At 39.2% G+C, this 14960-nt stretch overlaps 2 protein-coding genes across 2 annotated transcripts in view; both read left to right on the top strand.

The window, feature by feature from the left end:
* LOC118940092 (uncharacterized) overlaps positions 1-6551 on the top strand; it is a 52486-nt gene extending 45935 nt beyond the window's left edge. Inside the window, exons 31-32 of the mRNA XM_090194598.1 lie at positions 5619-5762; positions 6191-6551. Of these exons, the coding sequence (XP_090050724.1) occupies positions 5619-5762; positions 6191-6507 (461 nt within the window). The 3' untranslated portion in view covers positions 6508-6551. The remainder of the gene's footprint in view (positions 1-5618; positions 5763-6190) is intronic.
* Positions 3872-5569, top strand: LOC118938521 (uncharacterized). Its single transcript, XM_090195510.1, has 4 exons — positions 3872-4000; positions 4239-4583; positions 4767-4985; positions 5175-5569. Exons 1-4 carry the CDS (start codon positions 3946-3948, stop codon positions 5567-5569), a joined length of 1014 nt encoding a protein of 337 aa, XP_090051636.1. The 5' UTR covers positions 3872-3945.
* Positions 6552-14960: the final 8409 nt, after the last annotated feature.

Below are 14960 nucleotides of genomic sequence, written 5' to 3'. Positions count from 1 at the left end.
CGGACCAAATCTGAACCAATCAAAGACATCTGTGTTTGGTTGAGATTTTGCCCGGTCTGGACCAGCTTCCATTTGGCCCAAACAAAGATGTCTATGAATCACCTCTTTTCATCTTTCATTTAGAACCTAAAGTAACTTCAACACCTGGAAAAATAATTATTTTAAAACCACGACCTAGAGAACTAAGCACGCTGAAAATAAACAGAACTTCTGCAGAGTTGCACACACTGTGGTCCAACCAACAGCTCCACACAGAGAGCCAGAAGAGCTTTATTTCCTCCTTCCTGACTGCTGATGTGCTCTTAAAGTGGCAGCGCACGGTGAAGGCTCTGTGCAGGATTTCACCACAACATTAAACTATATATGTATAACAGGCTACATTAGACTATATATGGATAACAGGCTACATTATACATGTATAACAGGCTACATTAGACTATATAAGGATAACAGGCTACATTAGACTATATATGGATAACAGGCTACATTAGACTATATATGGATAACAGGCTACATTAGACTATATATGGATAACAGGCTACATTAGACTATATAAGGATAACAGGCTACATTAGACTATATAAGGATAACAGGCTACATTAGACTATATATGGATAACAGGCTACATTAGACTATATATGGATAACAGGCTACATTAGACTATATAAGGATAACAGGCTACATTAGACTATATATGGATAACAGGCTACATTAGACTATATATGGATAACAGGCTACATTAGACTATATAAGGATAACAGGCTACATTAGACTATATAAGGATAACAGGCTACATTAGACTATATATGGATAACAGGCTACATTCGACTATATATGGATAACAGGCTACATTAGACTATATATGGATAACAGGCTACATCAGACTATATATGGATAACACGCTACATTAGACTATATATGGATAACAGGCTACATTAGACTATATATGGATAACAGGCTACATTAGACTATACAGTATATGGACAGCAGCAGTCAATACAGCAGACTATGGTGATGATGATACTGATTCCTCTGCTAACTAATGCTACTACCAGTACTGTACACAAGGGTCAACAGTGTAACATAATATGAAAGTGGCATGGTGTACTACTACAGACATCAGTGTTTGTGTGCTTCTATGTGACTTAGTCAAGTAGCCAGTGTTGTGTTTCACCATTCTATCTGATGTAATGTCAGTTTGTAATGTTGTTATTAGCCCAACATTATTGAGGACATTATTATTAGGATGGTGCAGTAACGTTGAGATGCCAGTAGGAGGAGCTCTAGTCTAGAACACTGGAACCTTCAGTACCACACTGATACAGCTGATGAGGAGAGTAAATTGAATGTGTTTGTAGAATAGAATGAATGACATCATGGAACTGACCAAATGTGAATGGAACTTTGACCTGTTCCATGTAGAAATCAGAGGGACAAGGCAACACATTCTAATATATTATAAATATTCCATATAGAATAGTCAACATATTGTTAACATGTTTCTGTATTTAAATAAAAGTGGAAATGGGGGACATTTTGTCCATTATAGAAATGTAGGGCCCATTTTAATACAGTAACCTCCCTTCTCTGACATGATGTTCTAGTCGTCATGCATGTTAATGTCTTAAAGAGGAAGAAAGGACTGTTCTGCATCAGCTACTTGTGTTCTGACTACATAAATATGTATCAACCACAGAACTGACACTTACTAGCAGTTCCCACTCACTACCAGTCAGTTAACTCACTGTACAAGACCTCTCCCCTTCACTTCACTCTATAACTACTCTTGAGATCTTGAAATATAGTTTTGGGTTATTTGTTTTTAGTAATAAGTCATATACTTGAGGGTAATGTATCATTTTACTTGTTGTTATGTTATGAGATGTGTTTTGGTTGTTACATCAGGGCCAGTATTCATAAAGTGTCTCAGTGTAGGAGTGTTGATCTACATAGAGATGAGATGATTAACCAGGGTAAAAAAAGACATGCAAAATAACAATTTAACACTGCAGTATGTGTGTGTGTGTTTTGTGTGTGTGTGTGTGTGTGTGTGTGTGTGTGTGTGTGTGTGTGTGTGTGTGTGTGTGTGTGCGTGTGTGTGTGTGTGTGCGGGGGATTTGTACACTGCTAGACATGACCACCTTGTTAACCTGATAGCCAGCCAGGTGAGACAAGTATTCTCACCAACAGCACACATGCATAAACATTCTTGTGCAAAGGGACACCTTGTTAGCGCTGGAGAAGATGGCTGCCGTTTTATGGGATCTTAAAAACTTATTTGGGATAGGGGGCAGTATTCGGAAATTTTAATGAATGAGGTGCCCAAAGTAAACTGCCTGTTACTCAGGCCCAGAAACTAGCATATGCATATAGAGTGGGGAGAATCATTATTTGATACACTGCTGATTTTGCAGGTTTTCCTACTTACAACGCATGTAGAGGTCTGTAATTTTTATCATAGGTACACTTCAACTGTGAGAGACGGAATCTAAAACAAAAAAACAGAAAATCACATTGTATGATTTATAAGTAATTCATTTGCATTTTATTGCATGACATAAGTATTTGATCACCTACAAACCAGTAAGAATTCCGGCTCTCACAGACCTGTTAGTTTTTCTTTAAGAAGCCCTCCTGTTCTCCACTCATTACCTGTATTAACTGCACCTGTTTGAACTCAATCAAACAGACTCCAACCGCTCCACAATGGCCAAGACCAGAGAGTCTTGTGGTGGTGAGTTGTGTTTAGGAGTAGTATTAACATGAGACACAGAGATGGTGGGTTGTGTTTAGGAGTAGTATTAACATGAGACACAGTGATGGTGGGTTGTGTTTAGGAGTAGTATTAACATGAGACACAGTGATGGTGGGTTGCGTTTAGGAGTAGTATTAACATGAGACCACCTGGAAAAATGGCTACCTCAGTATTTTACGCAAGATTTTCTGCGGGAGACACCATGTGACCACTACATATGGTCCCTTACGGCCATTCTTCAATGGAAATGCCTAAAAAGACGCCGCAATGTTGTAGACACCTTGGGGAATACGTGAAAAACGTAAGTTCATTCGTAGCTCATTCACAGCCATATAAGGAGTCATTGGTATGAGGCGGTTTCAAAAAATGTGGCACTTCCTGGTTGGATTTTTTTCTTGGTTTCGCCTGTAACATCAGTTCTGTGGCACTCACAGACAATATCTTTGCAGTTTTGGAAACGTCAGAGTGTTTTCTTTCCAAAGCTGTAAATTATATGCATAGTAGAGCACTCTGTAAGTACTCTTGACAATATCTTGAAATATAGTTTTTGGTTATTTGTTTTTAGTCATAAGTCAAATACTTGAGGGTAATGTATCATTTTTTGTGTGTGTGAGAGAGAGAAAAAGAGAGTGAGAGAGTGAAAGTCACTGGCTGTTTAGCCTCACAGCTTGAGGATAGGTGCTATCATTGAACCTGGTGGTCATTCTTTAGGCTGCTGTACAGCTTGATGGACTGTAGAGGATTGAACATTTATCCTTCTATATATGGGGTTCTGAGAATAAAACAACATCAGAACAATCAATGTAGAAATATGTGTTTACAGTTCTACAGATCTGTTCAATAAGTGATTGTTGTTGTTGTTGTTTACAATGATGATGATGACTACTGTATATATTAGGAATTTATTTTTGCATCATGTCAGTTTAAGTAGACAGACGTAGACAGACATGCAACACATCACACACATTACATACATACATAGTGCAGTAGACTTACAGACAGACAGTATTCACATAGACAACCATTTAGCACAATACAACACAACACAATATGAGCCTGGTTCATTTTCAGTAATGAGGCCCTGTACCCCATTTACAGTTTATACTTCAATGTATCAGGTGGAGTTATTCACCAGCTATAGAGTGAGTTGTTGTTTATGTTTCTAAGACTGCAGGGTGGGAGATGCAACAATGGCCTTGAGAACAGCAGGAAGTGTGTTGGTGGTCTTTCTCTGGTCTGTGACAGGTATGGTCTCATTCATAACTTATATGGTTGTCAATCTACAGACATGTGTATTACATTTGCTTGTGTTCTGTTAGGCATCTCCACTTCACTTTAAATAGTTATGTTTTACACCTCACTGAGTGATGATTATCTGTGGTTTCCAATATGGCAACAAAGTGTGGACAAACCCTACCTTCAGTGTGAGCCAGAATACCTTGTCCTAATTCTGATACCATTGTGATGTCTAACTGTGTTTCAGTGGTACTGGGTCAGAATGGCTGGAGTGTTACATACACCACTCAGAGTATCTGTACCTTGAAGGGGTCATCAGTGGATCTGTTCTGCTCTTACACATATCCCAGAGGTACAGTCACAACAACACTCTGGTTCAATAAAAGGGAGGCTGGTAAAGAACCTAAAGATCTAGGTCAGGACCCAGAGTATGCAGGTCGTCTGGAGTATCATGGAGATAAGAAGAAAGACTGTACCCTGAGAATCACAGACCTGAGAGAGAGAGACTCAGCTACATACAGGTTCAGATTATTAACAGATCAGGACGGAGGGAAATATTCTGGAAGTCCTGGAGTCACTCTGTCTGTTACAGGTACAGTAACATGCTTTATACTGCTAGTCTGTTCAATTAATATCTACTGTCCATTTAGGTCTAGAAATTGGATTTGTATACATGAAACAGATTTGAGAATTAAATGAGTTTGAGAATGTCTTGCATCATGTGATTAAACAAGACAATAAGTGATTCAGGGTTTAATGCTGTGATCTATTCCAGCTCTGCAGGTGAAGATAACTTCTAAAACTTTGCAAAATTGGGTGACACTGACCTGTAGCACCACCTGTACTCTGACTGACAACCCCACCTACATCTGGTACAAGAACGGACACAAAGTAAAGGAGGACACCTCCAGCCTGTACTCAGACTACTTTAGTGATGCAGACAGTTACTCCTGTGCTGTAAAAGGCCATGAGGATCTCCACTCTCCTGCAGTGTGTGAGTATGGATTTAACTCAGTTTTTAGTATAACTTTTCAAGTAGAACTTTCTGTCTGCTAAACAGTCCTCACAGTTATCTAACCAGACTGCAACACAATACCAGATGGCATAACTATTCTGGATTACTGCAGCTCATGATTCTACTGTGTAAATGTATAAGTAATGCCCTCTTGTCATTATGTTTCAGGTGTTCAGGGTCAGAGCTGCAACAGAGTGACTTACACCAAGAGGAGAATCTGTGTCTTGAAGGAGTCAACAGTGGACATATCCTGTACTTATGTTAGTTATTATTCCACCACATCAACATTCTGGTTTAGAAGTGATAAGTCGACCCCTGAAGACCTAACCACAGACCCAGGGTATGCAGGTCGTGTGGAGTACACTGGAACATACAGAGGTCCCTTCACCCTGAGAATCACAGATCTGAGAGAGGAGGACTCAGCTGAGTATCGCTTCACTTTTAAAACAGACAACTTTGAATGGGGTCATAGTTTCCCAGGAACAACTCTGTCTGTCACAGGTAATACTACCCTGTATGATACAACTGTAAATCATAATGAATTACAGGAGAAAATATATTAACCATCCTGTTAACACAGAGGTGTATGTGGTTTTATACATATTGTTTCAGGTCTGCAGGTGAAGGTGACTCCTGCTGCAGAGGGACAGAAGACACTGACCTGTATCACCACCTGTACACTGACTGACAACCCCACCTACATCTGGTACAAGAACGGACAACGTCTAGATGAGCCCACTTCCCAACAATACTCTAGTAATACCCTAGTAGTGTTGGGTCATTCTGTGGACAGTTACTCCTGTACTGTAGAACACCATGAGGACCTCCACTCTCCTGCAGTGTGTGAGTGTGAATTAAACAACTATTCTACTTAGAAAGTTTCAATAATTTATTATCAATGAGAAGAGTATTACTGGTTTATCTATCAATATGCATCATTACATAGAAATTACAGACAATGTCATAGATGTTTGCATGTCTATAGTTAGAATGTTCAGTACCTCAGACACTAGTTTAGTAGACACTCAAGTCCTAAGGTATCTCCAAATGTATTACTGTTCATGTTTTGTGTAAATGATAGGTTTAGATAGTCCTCTGAGTTTAGATATGATTTATTTTTTACATGACGTCATTTGAGGTAGTATACTACAGTCCTGACCCTCTGACATATTCTGCTTTACTAGATGCTCCAAGGAACCCCTCAGTGTCAGTCACTCCCTCCGGTGAAATAGTGGAGGGCAGTTCAGTGACTCTGACCTGCAGCAGTGATGCCAACCCACCTGTGGACAAATACACCTGGTACAAGAAGAACGTAACCTCACCAAAAGCATCAGGACAGAGTTACAGCATCACTAACATCAGCTCTGAGGACAGAGGAGAATATTACTGTGAGGCCCAGAATAGAAGAGGATCTATGAACTCTACAGCTCAGATGATCATTGTAGCAGGTAAAGTTACATCTTCAAAACTTCAATACAAAATGATGTTCAATAAGAAATGATGTTTCAAGGTGATCTTCTTCTAGTTTGCCTCATTACACTTTGGTTTATAACTATACACAGGCTTCTATATACAAGTATTACATTAATGTCCTGTATTGCTGTATATTCATTTTCACTTCATAATAACATATCCTCATGTCATCCATTTCATCTATTAGGGAAACAGACCTCAGTTGTGACTGCAGCTGTAGGAATCATAGTGGTTGTTCCAGTTCTCATCCTCTGTCTCTCTGGACTCATGTGGTTCAGGTGAGTAAAGAAGGAAAACTGATATTTGTATTATTCTTTCACCTTAGCACTCTGATTTGTTGCTAACTTAATTCATTCATAAATGTATTTATTGGCCCAACGCCCTTAACTGCTAAACTGTATTAGTAACACATCAACTTCCACTAGAGGTCAGTAGAGAGCAGAACTCACTCTGTCCATCTTTACAGGAGATTCACAGGAGGAAGTGATGCGACAACAGACACACAGGTGATTATATCGGTTATCAGTTACACCAGGCCCCCCCCCCCCCCCGTGTAGTGTTAGGGCACAAAACAAAACGTGCACCCAGAGGGAGCCCCAGCTCCGAGTTTGGGAAACCCTGAGTTACAACTAATTTACTGTGTCACTACAGTCTATTTCATACTATTTTCATTGTTCTCTCTCTCTCTCTCTCTCTCTCTCTCTCTCTTTTTTTTTCTCTCGCTCTCTCTCTCTCTTTCTCTCTCTCTCTCTCTCTCTCTCTCTCTCTCTCTCTCTCTCTCTCTCTACAGAGTGTCCGTCCTGACTGTAACAGTGACACGTACACAGGTCTGAACATGAGGACCATGTCCCCTGACTATGACACTCTGGCAGTAAGTCTCTCATAATACATTTTGATTGTTTGTGAGTGTGTTTGTGTTTTATACAGTACTTGAATGTGTTTAGAGAAAATGATGGAAAGTTGTGTTTCAAAGAACACATGCATTTCCTCTCTCTCCCCCTCTCCTACTCTCTCTATATCTTTCCCTCTCTATATATATCTTTCCCTCTCTCTTTCTCACTCTCTCTCTCTTCCTCTCCACAGAGTGTCAATCCTGACCCTAACAGTGACCCCAACAGTGACATGTACACACCTCTGAACATGAAGACCAGGTCACCAGAGTATGACACCCTGGCAGTAGTGTGTTTGTGTGTGTGTGTGTGTGTGTGTCCATAAACATTTTAGTGGGAGTGTAAATTGCTAACTCAGTATATTCTTTCAGAATGTGAGGGGACCCTCCCACTTAAGAGAACCACCACAGATCCTGGACTGAAGAGAACCACCACAGATCCTGGACTGAAGAGAATCACCACATAAGCTGGACTGAAGAGAACCACCACAGATCCTGGACTGAAGAGCTACGGTTCCAATCCAAAGCCAGGCCTCACTCCTCTATTCTCTTGCAACCATATCTAGATGGTTTTCCAGACCATGAACTTTAACTTTTGAGTAAATGCTGGAATACAGTGCCTTGCGAAAGTATTCGGCCCCCTTGAACTTTGCGACCTTTTGCCACATTTCAGGCTTCAAACATAAAGATATAAAACTGTATTTTTTTGTGAAGAATCAACAACAAGTGGGACACAATCATGAAGTGGAACGACATTTATTGGATATTTCAAACTTTTTTAACAAATCAAAAACTGAAAAATTGGGCGTGCAAAATTATTCAGCCCCCTTAAGTTAATACTTTGTAGCACCACCTTTTGCTGCGATTACAGCTGTAAGTCACTTGGGGTATGTCTCTATCAGTTTTGCACATCGAGAGACTGAAATTTTTTCCCATTCCTCCTTGCAAAACAGCTCGAGCTCAGTGAGGTTGGATGGAGAGCATTTGTGAACAGCAGTTTTCAGTTCTTTCCACAGATTCTCGATTGGATTCAGGTCTGGACTTGGCCATTCTAACACCTGGATATGTTTATTTTTGAACCATTCCATTGTAGATTTTGCTTTATGTTTTGGATCATTGTCTTGTTGGAAGACAAATCTCCGTCCCAGTCTCAGGTCTTTTGCAGACTCCATCAGGTTTTCTTCCAGAATAGTCCTGTATTTGGCTCCATCCATCTTCCCATCAATTTTAACCATCTTCCCTGTCCCTGCTGAAGAAAAGCAGGACCAAACCATGATGCTGCCACCACCATGTTAGACAGTGGGGATGGTGTGTTCAGCTGTGTTGCTTTTACGCCAAACATAACGTCTTGCATTGTTGCCAAAAAGTTCAATTTTGGTTTCATCTGACCAGAGCACCTTCTTCCACATGTTTGGTGTGTCTCCCAGGTGGCTTGTGGCAAACTTTAAACAACACTTTTTATGGATATCTTTAAGAAATGGCTTTCTTCTTGCCACTCTTCCATAAAGGCCATATTTGTGCAATATACGACTGATTGTTGTCCTATGGACAGAGTCTCCCACCTCAGCTGTAGATCTCTGCAGTTCATCCAGAGTGATCATGGGCCTCTTGGCTGCATCTCTGATCAGTCTTCTCCTTGTATGAGCTGAAAGTTTAGAGGGACGGCCAGGTCTTGGTAGATTTGCAGTGGTCTGATACTCCTTCCATTTCAATATTATTGCTTGCACAGTGCTCCTTGGGATGTTTAAAGCTTGGGAAATCTTTTTGTATCCAAATCCGGCTTTAAACTTCTTCACAACAGTATCTCGGACCTGCCTGGTGTGTTCCTTGTTCTTCATGATGCTCTCTGCGCTTTTAACGGACCTCTGAGACAATCACAGTGCAGGTGCATTTATACGGAGACTTGATTACACACAGGTGGATTGTATTTATCATCATTAGTCATTTAGGTCAACATTGGATCATTCAGAGATCCTCACTGAACTTCTGGAGAGAGTTTGCTGCACTGAAAGTAAAGGGGCTGAATAATTTTGCACGCCCAATTCTTCAGTTTTTGATTTGTTAAAAAAGTTTGAAATATCCAATAAATGTCGTTCCACTTCATGATTGTGTCCCACTTGTTGTTGATTCTTCACAAAAAAATACAGTTTTATATCTTTATGTTTGAAGCCTGAAATGTGGCAAAAGGTCGCAAAGTTCAAGGGGGCCGAATACTTTCGCAAGGCACTGTATATTTGTTATTTTCTTATTATGATAATTATGTATATTGATGATAAATGGGATGGGTTATGCTTCTGCTTTTTTTCAATGGGATTTTCCCATTTCCATATTTTTTCTTGTGTACCAATCTGTTTCCTATCTATAGTTTAAGATTATATTCCTGATATTTTTCTATGGAATTTTGCAAATAGGGATTTATAACATCAATAGTCTTACTTTCCTCTGCAACTAATATGGATCATATTGACAACAGCTTTTTAATATTTTTTGCTTTTGGGTTAAGATTCTCCTGATGTGTTTAATGATGATTTACTTTGTATTGCTGTCAGACATTATTCCACATTATTTCTTTTATATTTTATAATAATATATATATATATATTAAATGTAATCAGTTCATTACATACATTTAAACATTTGCTGTTTTTTACATTTTATATTAATTATAATTGTATATTACATAATGCTATATTGTTCAGTGTCATGATATCACGTGTTTTGTCGTCACATTTTTCATTATTACCTATTTTATATACGTTAAATACGTGTTTACCGTTTCAGTTTTTACAGTTTAGTGTCAATACATTAGAAGCATCATGTTGTAAATAAGATCAACATTTAAGACAATAAATACTCTGATTATTTGATCAACTAACAATACATTGATTCATACATACATAAACTGTCCTATCCATGACTACAACCCACCCTTATCAGCAGGACGAATAAGTACTGACGTATCGGATTGTAAATCAAGCAAAGCTTGTTTTTCATCCTCAGGTAAATTATGGAAAGATTTGGACCCATGTTTATTCTTAAGGAGATGTCCAACATCATTTTCCATAACTCTGCAATATGTCTCGATAGAGTGATTGCGATTGGCTGGAGGTATAAAATAACTCTGGCTTCTAAAAGGAGTCGGAGTATGTGCAGGAGAGCAACCTACTGGTTCAATAGAAGTGTCAGAATTAGGGGAGCTAAAGTATTCCCTTAAACAGATGTTTTTCTAAAACACTTTAACATGTCTACATCAAAACATCCAAATCGTTGCACTGAGTTGTAGGCACAAAAGATAACCCTTTATTAAGCAAAGAGACATGAGCTCAATATCTTGGAATAATAATAATACATTGATTCATAACTATTTCCACTCAGCTGTTATTTCTGCCTATTAGACACATGATCACATCACTTGTTTTATCATCACATGTTCATTATTACCTATTTTAGATACTTTGCAGTTTTTATAGTGTGGTTTGAGTGTCAATACAATATAAGCATCATGTTGTAAATAAGATCAAAACGATTAATACATCATCTCATAACTATTTCCACTCTGCTCTTGTTTCTTGTATTTCTGCCTATTAACCACATGATGGGACCATTGAACCACATAACCATGAGAGGCTCGGCCAGTGTTTCCTAAACTCAGTCCTGGGGACCCCAAGGTGTGAACGTTTTGGTTTTTGCCCAAGCACTACACAGCTGATTCAAATAATCACATCTTACTGTCGAGTTGATTACTCAAACACAGAGGCAGTGCTGCTTAGTTGTCTTATTAACCTCAGAAATATGATTTATATTTACTGAAATGACTCTTGTTTATCCCTTTGTGTGCTTCTCCAGTGAAGGGTATTCAGCTGTAGAAGCACGGCCAGTATTTCTTTTCACTTAAACAGCTGTTTTCCAATGAATGTCTATTGTAGCCTCAACAGCACTTTGTAAGTTAGCACCATGGTGTAACCGGAGGACAGCTAGTTTTCGTCCTCCAATGGGTACAATGACTTCAATACAAAACCAATGTAGAACTCTGATACTCTCTATGTTCTCTACTGTAAATGTTCGGAGATAGAGAGTATCAAGAGTTCTACATTCTAAATCATTTTGCACGCCCAATTTTTCAGTTTTTGATTTGTTAAAAAAATTTGAAATATCCAATAAATGTCGTTCCACTTCATGATTGTGTCCCACTTGGTATTGGTTCTTCACAAAAAAATACAGTTTTATATCTTTATGTTTGAAGTCTGAAATGTGGCAAAAGGTCGCAAAGTTCAAGGGGGCCGAATACTTTCGCAAGGCACTGTACATACTGTACATCTAATATTGATTTATTGTGAGGTTTAGCTACGTTTCACCAAAGATAGTACATCAGAATGACTCTCTGGTTTTACAAATAATGAGTGAACCTTTTCTTGTACTTTTGAGACTAATCTATTGGCTGCATTTTACTTTTGGGACAATGCTTTTGGTTCCATTGTACTTTTGGGACTTTGCTATTGGTTCCATTCTAAATACTTTGGCTGCTGCTGCTGTTTGTCCTGCTGTCCACAGGCTGGTTATCAGGTACCAAGACCACTCGATGGAGAGAACCCTCCCTTTCCTCAGAGGACAAACCATACACTCTGTCCCCACCCAGGAAGGGGAGAGACCTTTGGCTTGTAGCAGATTATTTAACAGGTGGCAGACAATGTGAGAAGGCTTGTGAACTATATTGTCATTGTATCTGAGAGGAGGAGGGACATTTATGATGAAATGTGAGGTATATAAACCAATGTACATGGTATTATGACCAGAGCTCTCGAGAATAAACGCTATTGGTTAATGTTGATGACTGGTCTCTGTCTATTTTATGTAAAGAAGAACCCTACAAATTCTTATAAAACGGACAGAGTGTTTTCATTGAATTGGTTAATGAACACATTGGAACCAAATTCATCCAACAGAGACTCACTGCCAGCCTGATGCCATAGGGTGCCTAGTAATTGCCCCAACAGGGGATAAATAAATGCTATTATTTAATTGAATTACAATTGAATATGGGGCATGTTCCAGGCAGACTATATTGCAGTCCCCTGCCTGCTCTCACAAACATTAGTCCTTCTCCTTTTTTACCTAAAGGGGTACTATAATTCAAAATCAAATAGCTAAATGATCCATGGTATGACCACCTTAAAACAATTCCATATGTCAGCTAGTAGCCCCCCCCCTCCAAACGGCTCAGACTTTTTAGAGGTTCAGAAAACCAGTGTAAGAGTGAGCAATGTCCAGCAGCTAGACACACAAAACAAATCAAATTGTATTAGTCACATGCGCCTTAATACAACAGGTGGACCATACTCTGAAATGGTTACTGACAAGCCCTTAAGCAACAATGCAGTTGTTTTTATGTAAGAACATTTAGATTTTTTAATTTCAAAAATAAAAATAAAAAACTAAATAAATCACACAATAAAATAACAATAAACAACTACATGAAAGATGAATCATTGTCATTTTCAAAAAACACGCATCACTCAGATACAGTAGGACACAATAATCCCAGACAGAAAGACAGACTTAGTTATATTGATGTCAGGGTTCACTTTGAGTCCGTTGTTCTGAAGATCAGTGAGCTGAAGACATCTCTTTCACACAAGAACACAGTGGAAATACAGAGCAGCTTGCCTTGGTCTTGGCATAATGACAGCTCACTGTTGTCTGTTGTTTCTAGCTAGCTAATGTTGATAGCTAAATGTCAGCTAACTAACTAGCTCACAAGCTAACTATGGGGTCTTGCTGTAATTCAGTGGCAGCACATCATATTGTTCACAATCCAGTACATTCAGAGTAGCTGTGTGATGCAGAGAAATGCTTGCTTATCGCTGAATAACACCAGCTTTATGTAGCTAACATGCTAGCTGAGCTCACTAATTCGCTAATTTCAAACGCCAGATCAACATAAGTCCCAATAGCACAGTATTTTTACGTGCATAACTGTTTAATTCTATATATATTTAAGAAATGTTCTACCTTCTATTTTGTATATTTTCATCAGACTAATAGGGACATATGAAGCCTGGAGTCTGCAGTAATGTAGAGATGTCAGTAGGGAGAGCTCTAGTCTAGAACACTGGAACCAAAGATACTCCCCTTTCATCTGTTCTGGAACCTTCAGTACCAGCTGATGAGGAGTGATGGGAATGGGTCACATTTTGTCTCTTGTAAAACATGTTGGCCCACTCCTCAAATAAAGAAATGCAACTACAGTATTCTGACTTTAGACCATTTTCTATTTAGATACAGTAACATCCCTTATGTGACATGCTGTTCCTGCATGTTAATGACCTGACTAGGCTACTTTTAAAATGTATCAACCACAGAACTCACACCGGCTACGCCTGCTTCTACTAATACTTACAGTAGACTACTTCTTGTTTCCACACAGTGACAGTAAGTTGACTAACTGTTCAAGACCTCTCCTCTTCACTTCACTCTGTAAGTACACTTGACAATATCTTGAAATATAGTTTTAGTTTTGATGTTTTTAGCCAAACATCACATGACTTCCTGTATCTTTGTACTTGTTGGTTTATTTTGAACTGTGTTTTGGTTGTTACATCAGGGCCTGTATTCATAAAGTGTCTCAGATGGTCCATATAATTATGATCTAAAAGGCTAAACTGATCCCAGATCAGCTCTCCTACTCTGATACACTTTGTGAATACTGACCCTGGACTGTGGTTTCATGTGTTTAGATCAGTTTATTCATTTACATGTTTAAAACATGATCAGTAGAGTTTACCAGTAACACCCAGATCTCCATTCAATAGGGTCAAGTATAACTGTGTGTGTGTGTGTGTGTGTGTGTGTGTGTGTGTGTGTGTGTGTGTGTGTGTGTGTGTGTGTGTGTGTGTGTGTGTGTGTGTGTGTGTGTGTGTGTGTGTGGGGGGGGGTTGTGGTGGGTTGTGTTTAGGAGTAGTATTAACATGAGACACAGTGATGGTGGGTTGTGTTTAGGAGTAGTATTAACATGAGACACAGTGATGGTGGGTTGTGTTTAGGAGTAGTATTAACATGAGACACAGTGATGGTGGGTTGTGTTTAGGAGTAGTATAAACATGACACACAGTGAGAAACATTAGACTATACAGAACATGTTCATCTGTAACTCAGTTGGTAGAACATGGCACCTGCAACGTTATGGGTTTGGTTACCAGGACCACCAATATGTAAAATATATGCACAAAGGACTGTATATTGATTTGGATTGTTGAGTCGACTAAACTGCATAATTTATGGACAGCAGACTACAATACATGACACAGTCAATACAGCAGGCTATGGTGATGTTCATTGGATTTTCTGATAGCTAAAGCTACTATAAGCTGCAAAACCTGGACCCGTACAAATCAGCTGGGCTTGACAATCTGGTCCCTCTATTTCTGAAACTATCCGCCGCCATTGTCGCAACCACTATTACCAGCCTGTTCAACCTCTCTTTCATATCGTCTGAGATCCCCAAGGATTGGAAAGCTGCCGCAGTCATCCCCCTCTTCAAAGGCGGAGACACCCTGGACCCAAACTGTTACAGACCTATATCCATCCTGCCCTGC

Source organism: Oncorhynchus mykiss, chromosome 13 (genome assembly GCF_057628025.1).
Source record: "Oncorhynchus mykiss isolate SJ-2025 chromosome 13, ASM5762802v1, whole genome shotgun sequence".
In the NCBI taxonomy this organism is placed as follows: Eukaryota; Metazoa; Chordata; class Actinopteri; order Salmoniformes; family Salmonidae; genus Oncorhynchus; species Oncorhynchus mykiss.
The sequence above is the reverse complement of the archived record's forward strand: the minus strand, read 5'-3'. Positions and strand labels throughout refer to the sequence as shown.

Bases quoted from the DNA above. Each gene is read 5' to 3' on its own strand.
- LOC118938521 (XM_090195510.1), top strand. From the start codon at position 3,946: ATGGCCTTGAGAACAGCAGGAAGTGTGTTGGTGGTCTTTCTCTGGTCT. The intron at 4,584-4,766 runs GTACAGTAACAT...GATCTATTCCAG, and splicing joins AGTCACTCTGTCTGTTACAG to CTCTGCAGGTGAAGATAACT. The intron at 4,986-5,174 runs GTGAGTATGGAT...ATTATGTTTCAG, and splicing joins TCTCCACTCTCCTGCAGTGT to GTGTTCAGGGTCAGAGCTGC.